Source organism: Dipteris shenzhenensis, chromosome 30, assembly GCF_047967505.1.
Source record: "Dipteris shenzhenensis isolate YYH24624 ecotype China chromosome 30, Dip_SZ_1.0, whole genome shotgun sequence".
Classification (NCBI taxonomy): domain Eukaryota; kingdom Viridiplantae; phylum Streptophyta; class Polypodiopsida; order Gleicheniales; family Dipteridaceae; genus Dipteris; species Dipteris shenzhenensis.
In genome coordinates, this window is record NC_141625.1 from 19,535,204 (window position 1) to 19,551,939 (window position 16,736).

Genomic DNA, 16,736 nt, shown 5'->3' on the forward strand with positions numbered 1-16,736 from the left:
CATACTCTACACCTTGTTCAATTCCAAGGCTTGTGGCCTATAAATTTTTTTAAGCCACAAATTTAGTTATACCTTACCAACCAATCAACAATGCACAAAGGCTCAATCTCAGTCAAATAACTTTAACGTGAACATCAAGAGCTTCTCTTGCCTACATCACATAAATTTTCCACTTTCTACAATAATACTCATACAATTCCCCAGATTTGCCTCTATTACACTCTGCTTTAAAGCAAACTGCATACAAGACACAGTGTGTCATAGACACTTTGATACTGCGAAGTGGAAAGACCAGGCTGATCCTTGATGTCTACCCACATATTGATGCCTCCTCGAATGCCCAGAGGACCGAAAGATAAAACCAGTGAATCATCGCTTCTGGACTCAACAAGTTGGCCCATGCATGCATAACATACAATTCTTGGAAACTTTCGTCTGCAATCAGTTGCATGCAAAGATATTGTGCTTTGCTTCAACATTCCAAAGACCTCACCCCAAAAAGAAACAAAATGGTATGTTTTTCTCTTAAGGATGGTATGAAGACCTAAAAGAGATCCTATACTTTCCTTCATGAATTTTGTGCTTTTGGCAGCAAATATCCACAGGGCTCAAAAGTTAATTTTGTGCTTTTGGCAGCAAATATCCACAGGGCTCAAAAGTTTCTACCTTGCAGATATATCGAAGTTTACTGACTGCAATGGTACCTACTACCAATGGATTTGGCTTCTTTGAGCGCCTAGGCAATGGATACCATTCATAAACTATACAATGAAAATACTATTTTAAGACATCTGTGTGGTGTTTTATCAAACTGCAAGAGATCCTATATTCATTCATAAGCTTCATGCCTTTGGCAACTAATAACTACAAGGCTAACAAGCTTGTCTCTTACAGATATATTGCAACTTGCTCCCTCCCAAAAAACTTTGCTTGATGGCTATCTACAATGGATTTGGCATTTTTGAAGGTCTAGGCAATGGATACCACTCATAAACCATCATTGTGCAAATTCTCTTTTCCAAAAAATTAAGTGGCATATTGCCAACCTTACACTGATACTTGACATTTGATATGCAATCCTATGCACACACACAAAGTCTTCATATGGCCAACTGTATGCAAACAAGTCTTGTAAGCCTGCACTGCACACTTCAGTCCACTTAAGGCTTTTCCAAGACGTTCAAAATTGCAAGTGGTGTCTGGAAACCACCCTGTGTAAACATTTGAGCATAAATAGCTATAAAGCTTGACAAGGGTAGGGCCTGGGCTCCTTGTGCCTCTTTGCCGCTAAAACTGAGCTTGTCTCACCTAGATCAATTAACTTAGAATTCACTTGGCCACTTGAAAAGAACTAAAACAATACTGTTAATCAGTTATCTGAGAATCAGACTCCAAAAGCCTGAGCCAGAAGTCAAAACAATCTAAAGAGGAGCTAGAATGTCGTAAAGATTCAAAACAGTCTAAAGAGGAAAGAGTGCTTGGAAACTGCTGACAGCGGCAGTGAAGTGTTCATTTCTCAGCTAACTGCACCATGAACCTGCAATCATCACTCTAATCAGGGCAATAAATCCGCAAGATAAGCAGGGAACAAAGGCTTACAGTCACAAGTCAAATCAAATTTGCAGTCCACAATTACTGAAAGAAACATTCACCTTCAAATAAAGCATAAATAACTCCTTTGCAACTTGGAACAACATTAAAAAACGGAACACTTACACGATTTCTGTTGTAGAAGCACTCAAAATGCTAGTCCTTGGACGTGATCACTAACAGCCCGAGGGCTCCTATCAGTAGATACTGTAAACCAACAACTTTTTAGTGCACCATCATTACAGAAAGGCAAGGAATCATCTCTCATCTGCCAGACTTAATTTTATCCTTTCAATTATAAGGAAAATTTTGTGATCTTCCACAATAGCAAAATAAGGCAATAATGCTTGAAGAAGAATGTTTGTGTCTAACAACCTTTATAAGAGGCTTCTCTGTCATGATTATAGTCACCCAACCAACATATGGCAAAAATCTGCAACCAAGGCACATTTATTTGTCAGCCTACACCCAAACATTGCACCATGAACATAGCTTACGAAACAGATGCAGGAGAAAATGTGCTGCCAAAGTTAGACCCCAAATAAGTACGCCCAATATCAAACCAGATCCTACAAAACCACATCTGTACTCCTACTCCAGCTATATGGTAAAAAATGCATCATGAAAATGCATCAGTTCATCTACCACAGATTTCAGTCCTTTTACAACCATCGACAAGAGTTTTACAGCATAATGTACAACGAGAAGTTAGTGTGTGGGAGTTACCCCGCAGCTCGACCCATGATATGCTGCCGATTCAGCCACATTTGTCCTTGCGCGTAAAGTAGTCTATCATCTCCATAATTGTTATCGCCTGTAGTTCAGACAAGTTCAACAAATGCACTATTGTATACTCAACATAGAATCTTGCAGAACACGCTCATTTTGGTGTTTCAGCCTGCAAAATAAAAGATCGCATGCAAGACGTTTTCACAAAAGATTCAAGGATGGTAGCAAAAAACAGCTTGTTTTTGCTGTTTTTGGCCCTGAATGTGGCCATTTTTTGCTTCCTCACCTCAGCTTTGACTGTGGGTGCACTCCGAAACTTGAGAGAAAGATGTTTCGATCCTTGTTAGCTTTTTTTAGCCAAGTTGCCACATAATACACAACAAAAACTGCTGCAGCAGTCCCTAATTGGTGATTACAACAAACCCCACATCAGCTTTCACCTTTGTGAGGGCATGACCTCGCTTCCTGGACCACCTACTTTGTTGAGGTTGCAAACACTAAAAGCCGAAGGTAAAAAACAGTGGCGCTATTGCTGTCTTAGTTTCACATGAGAAATTAGTGAAAAATGTACAGCATATGTCGGGTCTTTAAAAAAATCTGCTTTCAAATTGCAACCATGTCTGATGATAGAAACAATGATCTCATCACATAAGGCAAAGCACCATCTGAGACACATGCTTAAAGGCTATGGGCACAAGCACTAGACATGGAAACGTATATGTGTTAGATGGCAAATAGTGGAAAAAGAACATGCATGTACTTCTGGGCAGCTCACTGTGTAAATCTCGCACAAGAGGATGGCATTGTCAAAAGCCTTTCCACTTTGAAAAGGCTTAAAATGATGGATGCCTTAGGTCCTAAAACAGTCACAAAGTCTTCATGTGAGGGCTGTTGTATTAAAAGACACAGAGACTTTCATTTGCAAAATAGGAAAAGCAAGAGCTAAAGGTCGCCTTTAACTTGAGCATTAAGATCTTATTTGGCCCATGAACATAGCTTTATTTGGTGGCAAGATATATGTCCTAAATTTCATTGATGATTGTTCTAGAAAAGTTTGGGTGTACATAAACTTTTTTAGAGTTTTATAAGAGTCAAGGGCCATGAAAGAGAAAATTCAAGATTTTGCGAAGCAACAAAGACACGTTCAGCATGTTTTGCAGCAAGAAAGGCACCCTCAAAAGTCAAAAAGAGGGAGAATATACACAAAGAATTCAGTATGTTTTGCCACAAGAAAGGCATCAAATGACGACTTGTAAGTTTTTGATATACTCCTCAGTAAAAAGGAGTTGCAGATTCCCCACTGAGCTAGTGTCTAGCATGCCATCGAAGCTTCTTTCACAGGAGCGCACAGTTGGGAGGCAGCGCCATCTATTGTATCAGTTCTATAGTAATCAAATTTTTGATTCTCCATACTATCTTGTTTTCTCTCTTGCGTACGAGATCCTGTTATCTGTTGAGCATAGACGTTGTATTATTTTCTTACATTTTCTTACATGGTATCAGAGCCTGGACTCTAGCAAGAAGATTTGGTAGTGTGTTTTTGTTTGCGAGCAGATTGTGAGAGATGGCCCAGCCCGCAAGACTGCGAATCCCACCGTTTGGTGAAAGTGGAAAGTTGGATGGCTCTAACTATCCACTCTGGAAGTTCAAGATAAAGACCATCCTAAGCACATACGAGCTTTGGGACACTGCTACTGGGGCAGACGTGAGGCCGGTTGCGAGACTGGATCCAACCAATGTAGGACAACAGATAGTACCTCTTCCCCCTTTACCCTCTCTCTTTCCCTTCCCTCCTTTTATGTGATTTTGTGTTGGACTCTATCTGATTAAAATGCGACGATAGAGATATATACTGATGCAATAGACAAGAGAGGAGCAGGGGGTGATGCCACAGGTCACCGAGGTCGACGGAGCACAAACACATGTTATAGATTTCTATGCATCTGAGTCAGCTACCGGGGAGGTTGCGGGAGAGGAGATTGAAGAGATGATAGCATCATGGATTAGCAGTGAGAGTCTCCGCCATGATGCTGCCAGACGAGAGGCACACACTCCACATGCTACACGGAGAGTGACCAAAGCACGCACGATCGAGGTCCGGTCTATTTTAGCCCTCCTCAGAGGAGACCGCCAGAGATCACCCTTAATGTAGCCCATTGGATACAAAGATCACAGAGACCACACCCTCCACCACATCGAGAGTTAACTCGACAGACACATACAAGAGGTCCTCACATCCCATCAGAGAGCCACCAGAGTACCTGAATATATGGAACCTTAGGAGCGTTAGCTCTCAGCACCTCAAACTCTTCCACTCTTTTGCTCTCTGGTTTAGCACTTCAGCTTTCAGCAAGGGCCTTAGTGAGCCCTTTGCTTCAGCCCATAGCGGCTTGTATGAGTTACTTTTTTGGTTTTGTACTTGGTCTCATAGGCCTACGAGGCCTCTTGCAGACGTTAATACATCTTTCTTTCTTCTCTCCCACTTTATGCGTGAGGCCTCCTGCAGACGTTAATACATCTTTCTTTCTTTTCTCCCACTTTGCATGCACACATAACCTCTCTCTCTCTCTCTCTCTCTCTCTCTCTCTCTCACACACACACACACACAGACACACACACACAACCCCCCCCCCTTGCATACAGGCCAAACAGGGAACAAGTGCTCTCATGAGGGCCCTCTTTCCCCATTGGAGGGCCCAATCAGCATCAAACTTCTGCATGCAGTGCACACATTTGCATTCTCGACATTCTTGTCCGCTACATTCTTTGCTGGCTATAATATCTCTCTGCTCCATTTCTTCTCTAATTGTTGCAGGCATGTTTTAACGCCTCCAATTTCTTGTTGTAGGGAGGGACAGAGGGAACTTGAAAGAGAACAAAAGAGGAAAGATGAAATTGTCAATCTAGTCTTTCAAATCAAGATCAAGATCACCTAGCGACTTCCTCACAAAAGGCAAAGCTGGGCCAACAATTCACAATGTACATCTACAATGGCACCTCTTTGATGAGGTGCTAGTATTGATATAAGGACCAAGTTTTGAGAAGAAACCAATTATCAGTCTAACAACATAACACACTTTAGATAAATGCAGCATAGATTCGATTCGGAAGCATGATAGACTAAAGAGAACATACGTTGGTTGCGCGCTTACTACCTCCCACTCAAGGATAGGATATCTACATGCACGGACAATGATACATCATACAATGCAATATCTAATTGGATGGAAATTGACAACGTGGCTATTCTAAAACTTTACTTACTAAAGCCAAAGGTAGAAGGCCCACAAATCATATCTAATGGTATCCATCTTAAGGACCCCTTTAAAAAAGACTAAGTGGTAAGTAGACATAACAAAGTTTAGATACAAAAAGGCATACGGATGATTCACAAAAATTGAATGAAAACCTCAATTAAGAACATCAAGGTATATGAAGGAATAGTAAAGCTTTTTCTTCTTATTACAACATGTTTGGCCATTGGTTAAAGAACTCGTGAAATCTTCAGTACAAGTAGGCATCAAACTTTTTATGATTTTTAAAATAACTCCAAGAGTTCATAGCAACTAATTCTATTCCAAGACGTAATTACAGCGACCTAGAAAAGGGTTGAGAGTTAATTGCCTTGTTTCATTAGTTCTTTCTTAGTTTTATTTTATTATAACAAAGTACTTTAACAACATTAATTTGATGTCACAAATTATATTGCTCTTCAATAAAGACGACCTTTCTTTGCTTTCAATGCATAATATACAATTAATAATAATAAAGGCTTAAGATCATGCCAATCTTAGCTTTTATAAAAGCTAAATGATATACTCATCAAACAAGGCCTTAATGATTCCTTACCTTTAGTTAAGACATCCACTTCACCGGTATCACGATTCTGATGCACCTGCAGCAAAAAAGATGATCCAACAGTATAGACATCAAAAAAATGACTTCTTGAATATCATAGTCCAAAAAGCCCCATTCTGAACTGAACTTTTTCATACATTGTAAGAATTGCTCGAAGCTACTTCATGATATCAAACGTAATCACCATTTATTCTTCAAAGACTCTTATTATGCTGATAGTATCTCTTACACAACCAAGAAAGATGTGCAATGGAATTGAAGCTTCATAAAAACCCATTCGTCCACATGAGTCGATTGATACAATCTCCTTAAAGGAAGTGTTCGACATGATTTTATCGTTAATCGTATTCATATATTTCATCAAAGTGTAACAGCTTATTAGCAACGACGCCTCAGATCGGCATGGCAATAATGGAATTGTTTCCTCCAATCTTGGAGAGTGTCAAGAGGAAATACTTTATTGGAGCTCCACCACCTTTGACTTAGCATCCAAAGCCCTTACAGTGAATCAAATCTTGTTAGCCTCTACTTGGTACATTGCTTCCTACTGAGGCTTCTCATGTTCTTGTACTACATAACTTCCTCTGCTCTGGATTTGGTGGAACACACGACATTGTGGCCATAGTAGCTTACAATACTATTGCTTTGCCCCTACATGAGGATGGCCTTAATATCACGGGTCTTGACATCTAGAGTAGAGCATTGTTAGGAAAGCTGGGCTCCTTGGCAATAAGTCTTGGAAGGTTTTCTTCACACAGTAGATTCAGAAAGGCACATCCACATAGGCAGAGATTGACTATCGAGCACGAGGTGGATATTCACAATTGCCCACATCCGACCTCTCTCATCCCCCCTCTTGGCAACAATCATCAAACTTTAGCGACACTCAAAACAACGCTTATACATGTTCCTCTTCAAACTCAAGGCGAGAGGGACACACAACCCATCATGTGGAGCAATCTTTTTGTTGAAAACTTAGGATATCCACTAGGTGCTTGAGATAGATGCAATCATACGGAGGAAAAGACGGCCTGCCTCCATGGTGAGCTCTTTAAGGGAGCACCACACGATCACTCAAGACCTATGTGGCACTCATAGATGAACCTTGCAAACTGACTCTACCATGACCAAGATCGGACAGAGGTCCCAAAGGTTCACTCACTAGGTGTGTGCTCAAGCACAGGTGTTCCCCCTCAGATCATATGCATTCTTTGGAACCAAGAAGGAGAGACAATTCTTTCCAATGTCGCAGAGAGAATTTTGGAGACTAGTCACACTGCCAAAGGAGGAATCAATTGCGAATGTTCTTCACACAATCAAAGTGGTTTAGATTTAATGATTGGTCAATGGTGGGTAGATTGGTCATCCTTAATGCCTCTAGTTCTATGGCGGATGCTCGCTCTAGCACCTTTGTTGGAACTCTGGCTCCTTACAGGACACTTGCCTTTTTCGACTACACAGTCAAGAAAGCCACGCATGGCCAGCTCCAAGGCCTACCTGGGATCGCACCTAGAGAGGATATTGGGAGTCCTTATACCCATGCAGACCTTATATTGGGAACGACTTTGAAGATCCTACAGGAAAAGACAGATTTCCATCTTCTGGCTAGAAGAGCACAGTGAACCAACAATCAACACCTAGAGACAAACCTTTATAGCGAACTTCATGTGTCTCGAATGCCTTACAGCCCTAGAGTCTGTTCAGCATTGCATGTAGGGATGCAGAGGCCCAGGGAATCTGGCAGGCCACTGCACATTTCTTTGGCAAGATGCAAAGAAACCCCTGCTAATTCTTTTGGGGATGAGTGGCCTACCTTACTCAAAATCTTCTATAAGAGAGCGGACTTGGACATGGCTTTCTCATTCTCAGGGAAGCCCCCCAACTTATTAGGTGCAATGACAGTCGCCCTGCACAGATGCCAGGTCCCCTCCATATAATCACATAAAGTTTATGAAACTGTAATGAGCTATATCATCTTCCTTATAATTTGCCAGTAATTACCATACAAGGCTCATAAAGTTTATAAAACTGCAGCCAAAACGTGAAAGAAATACCCACCTTGATGACTCTGTGAACTATTGGAATATCCCGCCCCTACAAAAACCAGATATTTTTAATGTAAGTGTATGCATTGTACAAGAAAGAGCATAAATAATGTCAGTCAATTACTCACAAGTCCTGCCGTGAAAGCCAAAATCCCAACAAATGTCTTCTCACAAATCATAAGTTACAACAGAAATACTAACAGTAGAACATGCCATGAAAGTTTTAAAAAATACAAGTGATGCTTTAATTATCTACTTCAAAACTGCATTTTGCTTTATGTAGCAAATCATTGCATGTAATCCTTTGAGCATAAGATATTACACACATGTCATGAATCACAATTCATGTAAAAGAAAAACAATAACTGTATGTTCTAGCCTCATGGTAGTTAGCAATAAGGCTACAACCATCAACAACTCAATCTCTAATGGCGGAGTACAGCTCTGCATAGGCACACACTCTCACACATGGACACGTATTCCAATAATCACACTCGTGAGCCACAGAAGTTCTAGTTTCTGTAATGACCCGACAAACTGCATCATGCCAGAAGACAAGTACAAATTTGCAGATAGACCCCTTAGTAGCTGAAGAATAGACCTTAAGAAAATTATTGATATGTGATACATATGATACAAATTAATGATGCCAAGGCCTTGGACCAATACAAGGTTCTTAATTACTACAGCTGTAAAGTAGACTACCAGATAATAAATAGATGTAACACGAAAAGAAATATGGCCAGGAAATGACAAGAAGAGTTTTCTTTGTCATATAAATACAAATCAAAATTATGCTAAGACCTTAGATAGTTTGTTGGAGATGCAACAGTCAACATGCATAGAGAAGACTACATGCTTTTAAATCCATCATCTAAAAAATACAATACTTATACGCAAACAAACATGATGAGCTTTCTAAAACAGGAATGGGAGACTCGTCCATGACGAAACCTCACAAATAGAACAAGGTGTCCATTTTTCCCAACTCGCTTTAAGACGTGCATTGACCATTTACACTTATCTTGATATGTTACTTCATGCAAGGAGAATTGACAAATATGCTAGAGGTGTTGTGCTCACTTCTCCTTTATGTAGAAGACATAGTATAAAAGCCTATGGGTAATCCAAACTTAACACCATCAGCACAAAAGGAACATATGCATTTTCAACTTCATGAGGAAACTTGACCTATAAACCTTCATATTATAAACTTCACCATGAAAGCCAAAATGGAGGAGATCAGTACTCCTGTCAATAAGGCTTCCATTAGGTTGAGTTGCACATAAATATGTCAAGCTTCACTATTTGATAGCAAGGAATAAGTTCAGATAAGTCTCTTAAGCTCAGCTATACCAGGACTGGCACAGTTGCTCACATCGGTCTTCATAACCTCGCTGAAACACAAATGTAATTCGATAATAAATATGCAAAGAGCGCCAATATTTGCAAAATTCTTTTGGGAATTTCTTTTGTATGTGTTTCCTATCTAGTAGAAACTTCTAGATGCATTAAGGACTACACAATAGAAGGTAAGAATGGCTGTGTAAATTAAAGGACCATCAAGCATTCCAAACCACTAATATTTAAGTGCATCTGTAAAAGAGGACATGACTAGTATAATGAAATATACATTCAACTACCTATCTAGTTTTATGAGAGACTGCTATATTCAAACAACTTCTATGATGAGCGTGAAGATTCATCAAACTTTGAGTGTTCAACAAAGCCTTTAACAACCAATCCATCTATTAGTCTTTGCGTGCCGTTCATCTACATCTGAGGGTTGATTGCTATACCGAGAATCGCGGCCTTGTTTACAACGACACCAGTTTGAAATGTATGGTGCCGTGCACAAGAGAAGACCTGATTGGAAAGAGACTTGCTGCAATCCATATGTCAATCCAAGGGGCACTTGCATTCTTTTCATTGAAAACATGCAATGCTTAGCACAATGAAGGCAAGAGAAAAAATGGTTCAGAGTCAAATTACATCTATGTGGAAAACCACAATCTCGCCAGCTCGAACTGGAGCATTACCCATGTGCAGAAACAAAATATCACCCTGCACAGTAGAGGTAAAATAAGAAACTTTTCAAATCATAGGTTGAGGTTGTAAAGCTCATAATGCTTTAAAAAGAAACACCTATAAAACCAAACACTTCCTTTGTATTTTGAATACATAAAATCAGGAAAGAGTTTGAACTTACTCTTCTGAAACCTGGTTCCATGCTACCAGAGAGAACCACTACCACAGGTGATTCACTCCCAGTAAAACACATCAATCCTTTCCATATCATTAGGGCTGAAGCGACAATCATACCTATCAACATCACAAAATACATTGACTACATAAGAGTAGAGAATACATTGACTACATAGGAATAGAAAATACATTGACTACATAAGAGTATAGAATGTCTAGTCTTACAAATTGCAAAATGCTGCCAGTTGTGAATGGATCCTCTATTTCAAAACGAAAGCTTTAAGTGATCTAGTGGAAAAAATGTCCTCTTCACCATGCAAATGATATTTATGCTACTTCAAATACGTTACATGTAGTCGCTACATAAGCGCAATATAATTTCTAGCAATGCTGCAAGCATTGGCTATAAAATGGAGCATCAAAGTACCATTAGAAGGCCAACCAAGGTTTCTAGTCATAATGTATGTAGCTAGATTCAGATATTCATATTTTACATACTCAAAACATAATTTGCATATTAATATCCCTTTTGTTGCATTTTACAAGCAAAGAGCCTAAAAATGTCTTGTATGCAATTCTATGTCGGACATAAGTTCTTCCCCTCTTCCTCGAACCCAAAGCTAAGTATGGATCCAAACACTTATGTTTGGCCTTATTACTGCCCATACAGAGGCTTGAAGAAGTCCAATCTGAGTGGTCGATTCTCCATCATAGTCCAATATCTGTCATTGCCATTCATTGCTCCCAACAGCCCATATGACAAAGTCTCGTCACTAAGCTCTCCCTGAACCAGTTGGAACTAAGACCCAAATGAGGAGGATTCCAAGTGTCCAAAGTTAATTCTATTGAAGTGGGTCATCTCCTGTTTGTACACTAGGATGTGAGGGCTTCTACGAGGGAGACAGACAGAGTTAATGTGGCAGGCAGTGAAGCATTATTCTCGGTGACATCTCCATGTGTTACTGAGGTAAGATATGCAAACCCAAAAGTCACAGTGAAAATGTCTGACATTGATATGCGGTCAGATGAGGAGTCAGAAACATTTATGAACATGAAGGACACTGATGAGTGCTTGGATGCATCTAGCACTTGGCTGGTATATTCATCATGGATTCACAATCAGGTGAAGGCCGTAACTTAGAGGGGGATATTACTACGGCCATACATGGAAGTTGATGATCCAGATAATCTGGATATATTTGATTTCTCGAGATTGTTATTTGGTTGCAGACCTTGCCAAATGGAGGACAGGTTGAAATAGACCCTGAGAGCATAATGCATAGAAGACTCCAGGCTAGGGGGACCGCTGGAAGATGGTAACATCTAGATTGCTCGAGTTTGATGGCGAGCACGTGACAGGAGGTGATGCCATCTGGTGCTACCAAGGATGGACCTATGAACCAGGATGGGTTGCTTGTACAGGACCGGACGTAGAGAAGCACGAGCCACTGGTTAAAAAGCCACGAATTGACATCAACACTAGATTGGAGGGCTTCAACATGGGAGCTGATGGAGCATTTTCATCAACGAGTTGGGATCTGGCCAAGATGTGTTGGTGACAGGGTGTTGGAAAAATCACCTCCCCATCTATAAGCCCTCAAATGATGAGAGTATGAGGGAGGTGTACTTAGGGTTAATTGTAAGGCTGTCACATGGGCAGCATTTTGGCTGCCATGTGGGCAGAACATACAAAGGCATACATAGCAGTTTGGAGCCACCATGGTGGTACGGAATTGCCATGTGGCTGTCAGCAATTGGCTCGAGCAGATCTGCCCAGACATTCTAGCATGGAACAGAGGCGATGACATCAGCATCAGTACGGACTATTTGCAGAAGGGGTACCAGTCTAGGGCAGAAGTTTCAGGACAGAGAAAGCCCAGGAATGGCCTGGGACAGGTGGCGCCTTGGAACAGACCAAGTACGGGCTGTTTACAGAGGTGGTACAGGGCTATACCAGGTGCTCTAGGACTGGAGCATGACCAGGAACAGGGTGGGACAGAAGGTGCTGGATTGTGCCTGTCTTGGAGCATGTTTGGGCCAAAGAAATGGCCTGGAACAGGTCGGGGCAGGGGAAGGAATGCCTGCACCAGTGGCTGCCTGCCACATGGCCAGGCAGGGCCTGCAAAGGGCCTCAAAAAAGCTGCCCTTCAGTCAGTTCTACAGACTGAGGGAGAGGGCTGCTGGGTTGGTCCACCAATCGGCCTATTTTCGGGGGCTTCCAGCCCCTATATAAAGGGAGCCATTTGGGCTCCTTAGGTGTCCACTGCAGCAGCATTTGAGGAGCAGACTGGAGCAGCAGGCCAGCAGGTTTTGGACCTAAGTGGGAGCTCGGTGCTGCAGACAAAGCTCAAGGAAAGGCTGCATCCTTGGCTGTCTTCCAGGGCAAGCATGGTGCAGGGATCAAGGCATGGTGACAAAGGGAGCACACAGGCTTAGGGATCTAGAAGTGCCATGGAGATAGTAGGACAACATTTTGGTAAGGACAAGAGGACTACACTCTAGACTCATTTTGTATTGTGTCCATTTGATGGTAATATATCTTTTGTTGGTTCTAAATCTCTCTTGGAGCATTGTTATACACTGGCTTGAACACGTGTGTTGAGTACACAAAGGAAGAGTGTTAAAGACGCTGCCAACAAGCTTAACAAATGAAAAAGCAAAGAATGCCACCCCACTAGCTTTTGGTAACTGAAGAAGACAAAGGGGGAACCAAGAATAGCCACTGACAATGACATCCAGAAGACGATATGTCATGCTCAAGGATATAATAGACACTTGCAGCAAGCTTAACAAATGAGACAGCAAATGAAGCCACCCTGCTAGCTTTGGTAGTCAACCAAACAAATTCAGAGCTTTCAGATTTGGAGATCCTGATGCATGAGGCCTTTGATGGGACCCAGACATCAGTGATCTTCCCTTCTCATATACCTAGATGAATCCAGGAACATTCCCAAACTCATCCTCTAAAAACACAACATAGTGCAGTTTCAATCTCATGATAGTCACTCACAAGGTTGAAAACCATAAACTCCATCATGCATAGCAAGGACTAGCTACTATGACATCCCCACTGACGTCATCAGCGCCCAACAGTGGGTGTAGACCATAGTATAAAAATATGCTCTCACACATACAAATCCACACACCCACACATACTTGAGCATCCATTTATACAAAGTCTTCGTACTGAGTTTCTGTCGGCACTCCGGAGGTGAAGGGCAGACTCAGCCATGATGAAGGCTAGCACTAAAGGAGAAGGCCTTTGATGGGACCCAGACATCAGTGATCTTCCCTTCTCAGTCACTTTCGGTGATCTGGCAAGATATTATACAACCCTCATGGCTACTTGGAGCAAAGTTCAAGGCTCCTCATGTGCAGCCAAGGCCAAGAGAATGGCCTTCAAGAGAGAGTGAGACCATTGGGTTGTTCTTCTTGGGTGCGGGTGGAATGCAAGGGAGCAAACAACACCTAAGAAAATGAGAGTACTTGCAAATGCATAATGAAGAAAGTACATGTTGTGGCCTATATAGGCCAAAAGGTCAACCAAAAAGTTGACCAATGAAGTCAACCCGAGGGTTGACTGCGGTCCTAACTGGCCTACAAGGCCATACCAAGGCTAATTGCTAACAAACCCCCTCCATAGTATGAATAAGTGGAGTCAAAACACACTCAAAAGTGGCTAGGAAGGCTTCCTTGTACTCAGCTTCAAAACTCGAAGTAGCAATTGTAGGCTACTTCTTGATGAACCAAGAAATGATGAAGAGCAAAGAATGAAACAATTGCCACTCTGAGACACCCTCGTGTCGTAACAACCGACCTAGCACCCAATCGTTGTCCGTGAGTGCATGCAAATCCAGTGAAGACTGACCACTATATAGCACTCCCAAATGTTGTGTGGCCTTCAAGTAACGAAAGACTCACTCCACGGCCTGCCAATGCTGCGTGCTCAGCTTGTGCATGTACCTGCTTAACTAAAAAACAGCATACTACAAATCAGGCCAGGTATGACATAAGTAAATGAGGCAGCCCACAGCCAGCTGATACAGAGTGGCATCAAATGGGGCACTCCCATCTTCAGAGGAGAAACGGAAGCCAGGTTCCAAGGGAGTAGAAACCGGTTTACAATCCTCAAATTGGAAACGCTGCAAGAGCTATCCAATATATTCAGATTAACTCATCATTATGGCCCCATCAACATTAGCAAACTAAATGACCAAATAGTAGTGCAACCTGTCCATAACTGACCTTGCAAATGATTTCTGCAAATCTGCTTGAATCTGCAATTTGCTGCTTGTAAGGCCCACTGATAGGTAGGATCCACTTAATTACAGCATACACAGTAAATTGACAAGTAAATATGCACCGCATAACAAATTACAAGGAAGCTAGAGTGCTCCTACTGCGTGAGAGTGAGATTGTGCAATTTCAATCTCTCTCTTTCCACTATGGACCTCTTTCCACGCAGGGGAAAAAGCGCCATTTCCCCTGTTGAAAGATTTCCCATCGGACACCAGTAGCTCTGGGGTTTCCCAATCGCCCAACCCATCTTCAGTTCCCACGCCCAGAAACTCGGGTGCAGCAGGAGCAAGGATGAGCAACGCAGAGGCAGGGCAAAGTCAGGGAGGAGCAGCGCAGAGGCAGGGCAGAGACATGCATCGGGGGATGGGGGAGAGGGGATCGGGTGGATGCATTGCCCAAAGCTGAGGCTCTCCATTCAAGGGAAGCGGCACCCCGAAGGCCAAAGTGATCCAAGCATTTTCGTTGGAGTGGGAACCTCGCAAATGCCCCTTCTGCTTTCACCCTTGCGTGGAAACAGGTAGTATGTGGGAGTTGGCTACAGCAAGCAACTCTCTTCTCTAACAGAGACGAGTTGCTCTTTGCCCGAATCCCTTGTATGGTCTTGCTATGTGATGATGATGCTCCTATAATTCCAAAACATTACTTTTCAAATGCGACTATCTTGTATCAGTCCTATCAACAAAGGTTTCATAATCTTGTTGTCTTCAGCTTTGGCACTATCTACCATCAAAATTCTACCCCAATCATTGATATGCTCTGTTTCAGAGAGGAATGTTCAACCCAAAAATCATGGGCACTTTTGAAACCTAAGCATCCAAAATCTGCTATGTAAAATATACAGGATGCTGTAATCTATCGGTTGCTATCGGTTGCTGCAGTGTTGCCTTGCTATAGCTGGCCAGATTTTAGAGCTAAAATTGTTCAAGTTCCCAGACTCCGATTCCTACCTTTAGCTCGTATTTAGATTTTGCAAAATTCCCATAATAGATCAGAATTCGATCGGCCGAACCACGAAAGAGAAAACGAAGCAATTTACTGGGGAGAGCGAAGGTACTTACCAAGACTGATGACCTGCATCAGGACTTGTCTGACATGGATACTGCGGATGGATTCAACGGTCTCCTTGAAGTAACCAGAGACGCCATCGACAAGGCCCGTCATTGCAGAAAATCAGCTCTTGAAGCAGCGCAGGTGGCCAGATCGACACAGACACTGAGGTGATCTCCCTCCCGGGGCGAAGCTCTCCAATTCTGCCCAATTGATGTCAACACAATATATACTCAGGCGGGCGCGCGCTCTCTCTCTCCACGCACATGTTGCACAAGTTAGTTCATCAACACATCCAATTCTTTCTCCCTCTCCCTCTCTCTCTCTCACCCCCTCCTCTCTGCCCCCCCCTGCCCCCCCCGCCTTTTCTCTCTCTGTCTCTCTCCACCCTCCAATTCTGCAAAGCTGATCGGACGAAACGAAGAAAACACGGAGAAAACCTCTTTGGCTGTGTGTCTGTATCGAGCTTTCGAGTGGGACTCTACAAAAATTAAGCACCCAAAGGAAAGAAGTCATCCATGGCTACGATAATAATAAGGATTGAGGCTTAACCCAAATGGACCGAGGAAAGCAGCCGACCGGATTAACCACCAAAACTAATGGTGTTTAAACACACTTAGAGGATCATGGACAGGCTCACTTCCCAAATGCATTCAATACAACATGAGCGCGGACATAGTCTCTAAACGCCCTAAAGAAGTCATCCATTCCTAGTTCATGTGTGAGTTTTACATGAACTTTCTACCCCCAATAGTCCTCCGGGACCTTATCCAAATAACTTCTTACTCCAAGCCCATGAGGGTCAATCAATACGTGCAACAAGGAGCCCATCGCCACAGTTTAAAAAATGCTCAGATCGAAGTTCGGACACAAAAGTTATTGTCCCTCATAGTTCCTCACCTCGAGCCCTTGTTGTGCACGTGTTAGTGAGTGGTGGCTTCGCATCTGGAGGACTCCAATTCT

The 16,736-nt window shown here is 42.3% G+C and overlaps 1 protein-coding gene across 3 annotated transcripts; it reads right to left on the reverse strand.

Annotated features, from left to right (window-relative positions):
* Nucleotides 1–1,183: 1,183 nt before the first annotated feature.
* On the reverse strand, nucleotides 1,184–16,424 carry LOC147881811 (uncharacterized). Of its 3 annotated transcripts, XR_015543931.1 has the most exons (11): nucleotides 16,214–16,424; nucleotides 15,785–15,976; nucleotides 10,432–10,544; nucleotides 10,215–10,286; nucleotides 8,236–8,271; nucleotides 6,169–6,214; nucleotides 2,317–2,404; nucleotides 1,966–2,023; nucleotides 1,717–1,797; nucleotides 1,445–1,537; nucleotides 1,184–1,414 (listed from the first exon to the last, which is right to left on the reverse strand). XR_015543931.1 is itself a non-coding variant. In XM_087401412.1 (10 exons), the coding sequence occupies exons 2-9, from the start codon at nucleotides 15,885–15,887 to the stop codon at nucleotides 1,747–1,749; spliced, it is 567 nt and encodes a 188-aa protein (XP_087257538.1). In that variant the 5' UTR covers nucleotides 15,888–15,976; nucleotides 16,214–16,424; the 3' UTR covers nucleotides 1,184–1,551; nucleotides 1,719–1,746. The 3 variants fall into 3 exon arrangements, 2 of the variants coding, with proteins under 2 accessions (XP_087257538.1, XP_087257537.1); XM_087401412.1 differs by having other exon boundaries at nucleotides 1,184–1,551; nucleotides 1,719–1,797; XM_087401411.1 differs by having other exon boundaries at nucleotides 1,184–1,537; nucleotides 1,719–1,797; nucleotides 16,214–16,423.
* Nucleotides 16,425–16,736: the final 312 nt, after the last annotated feature.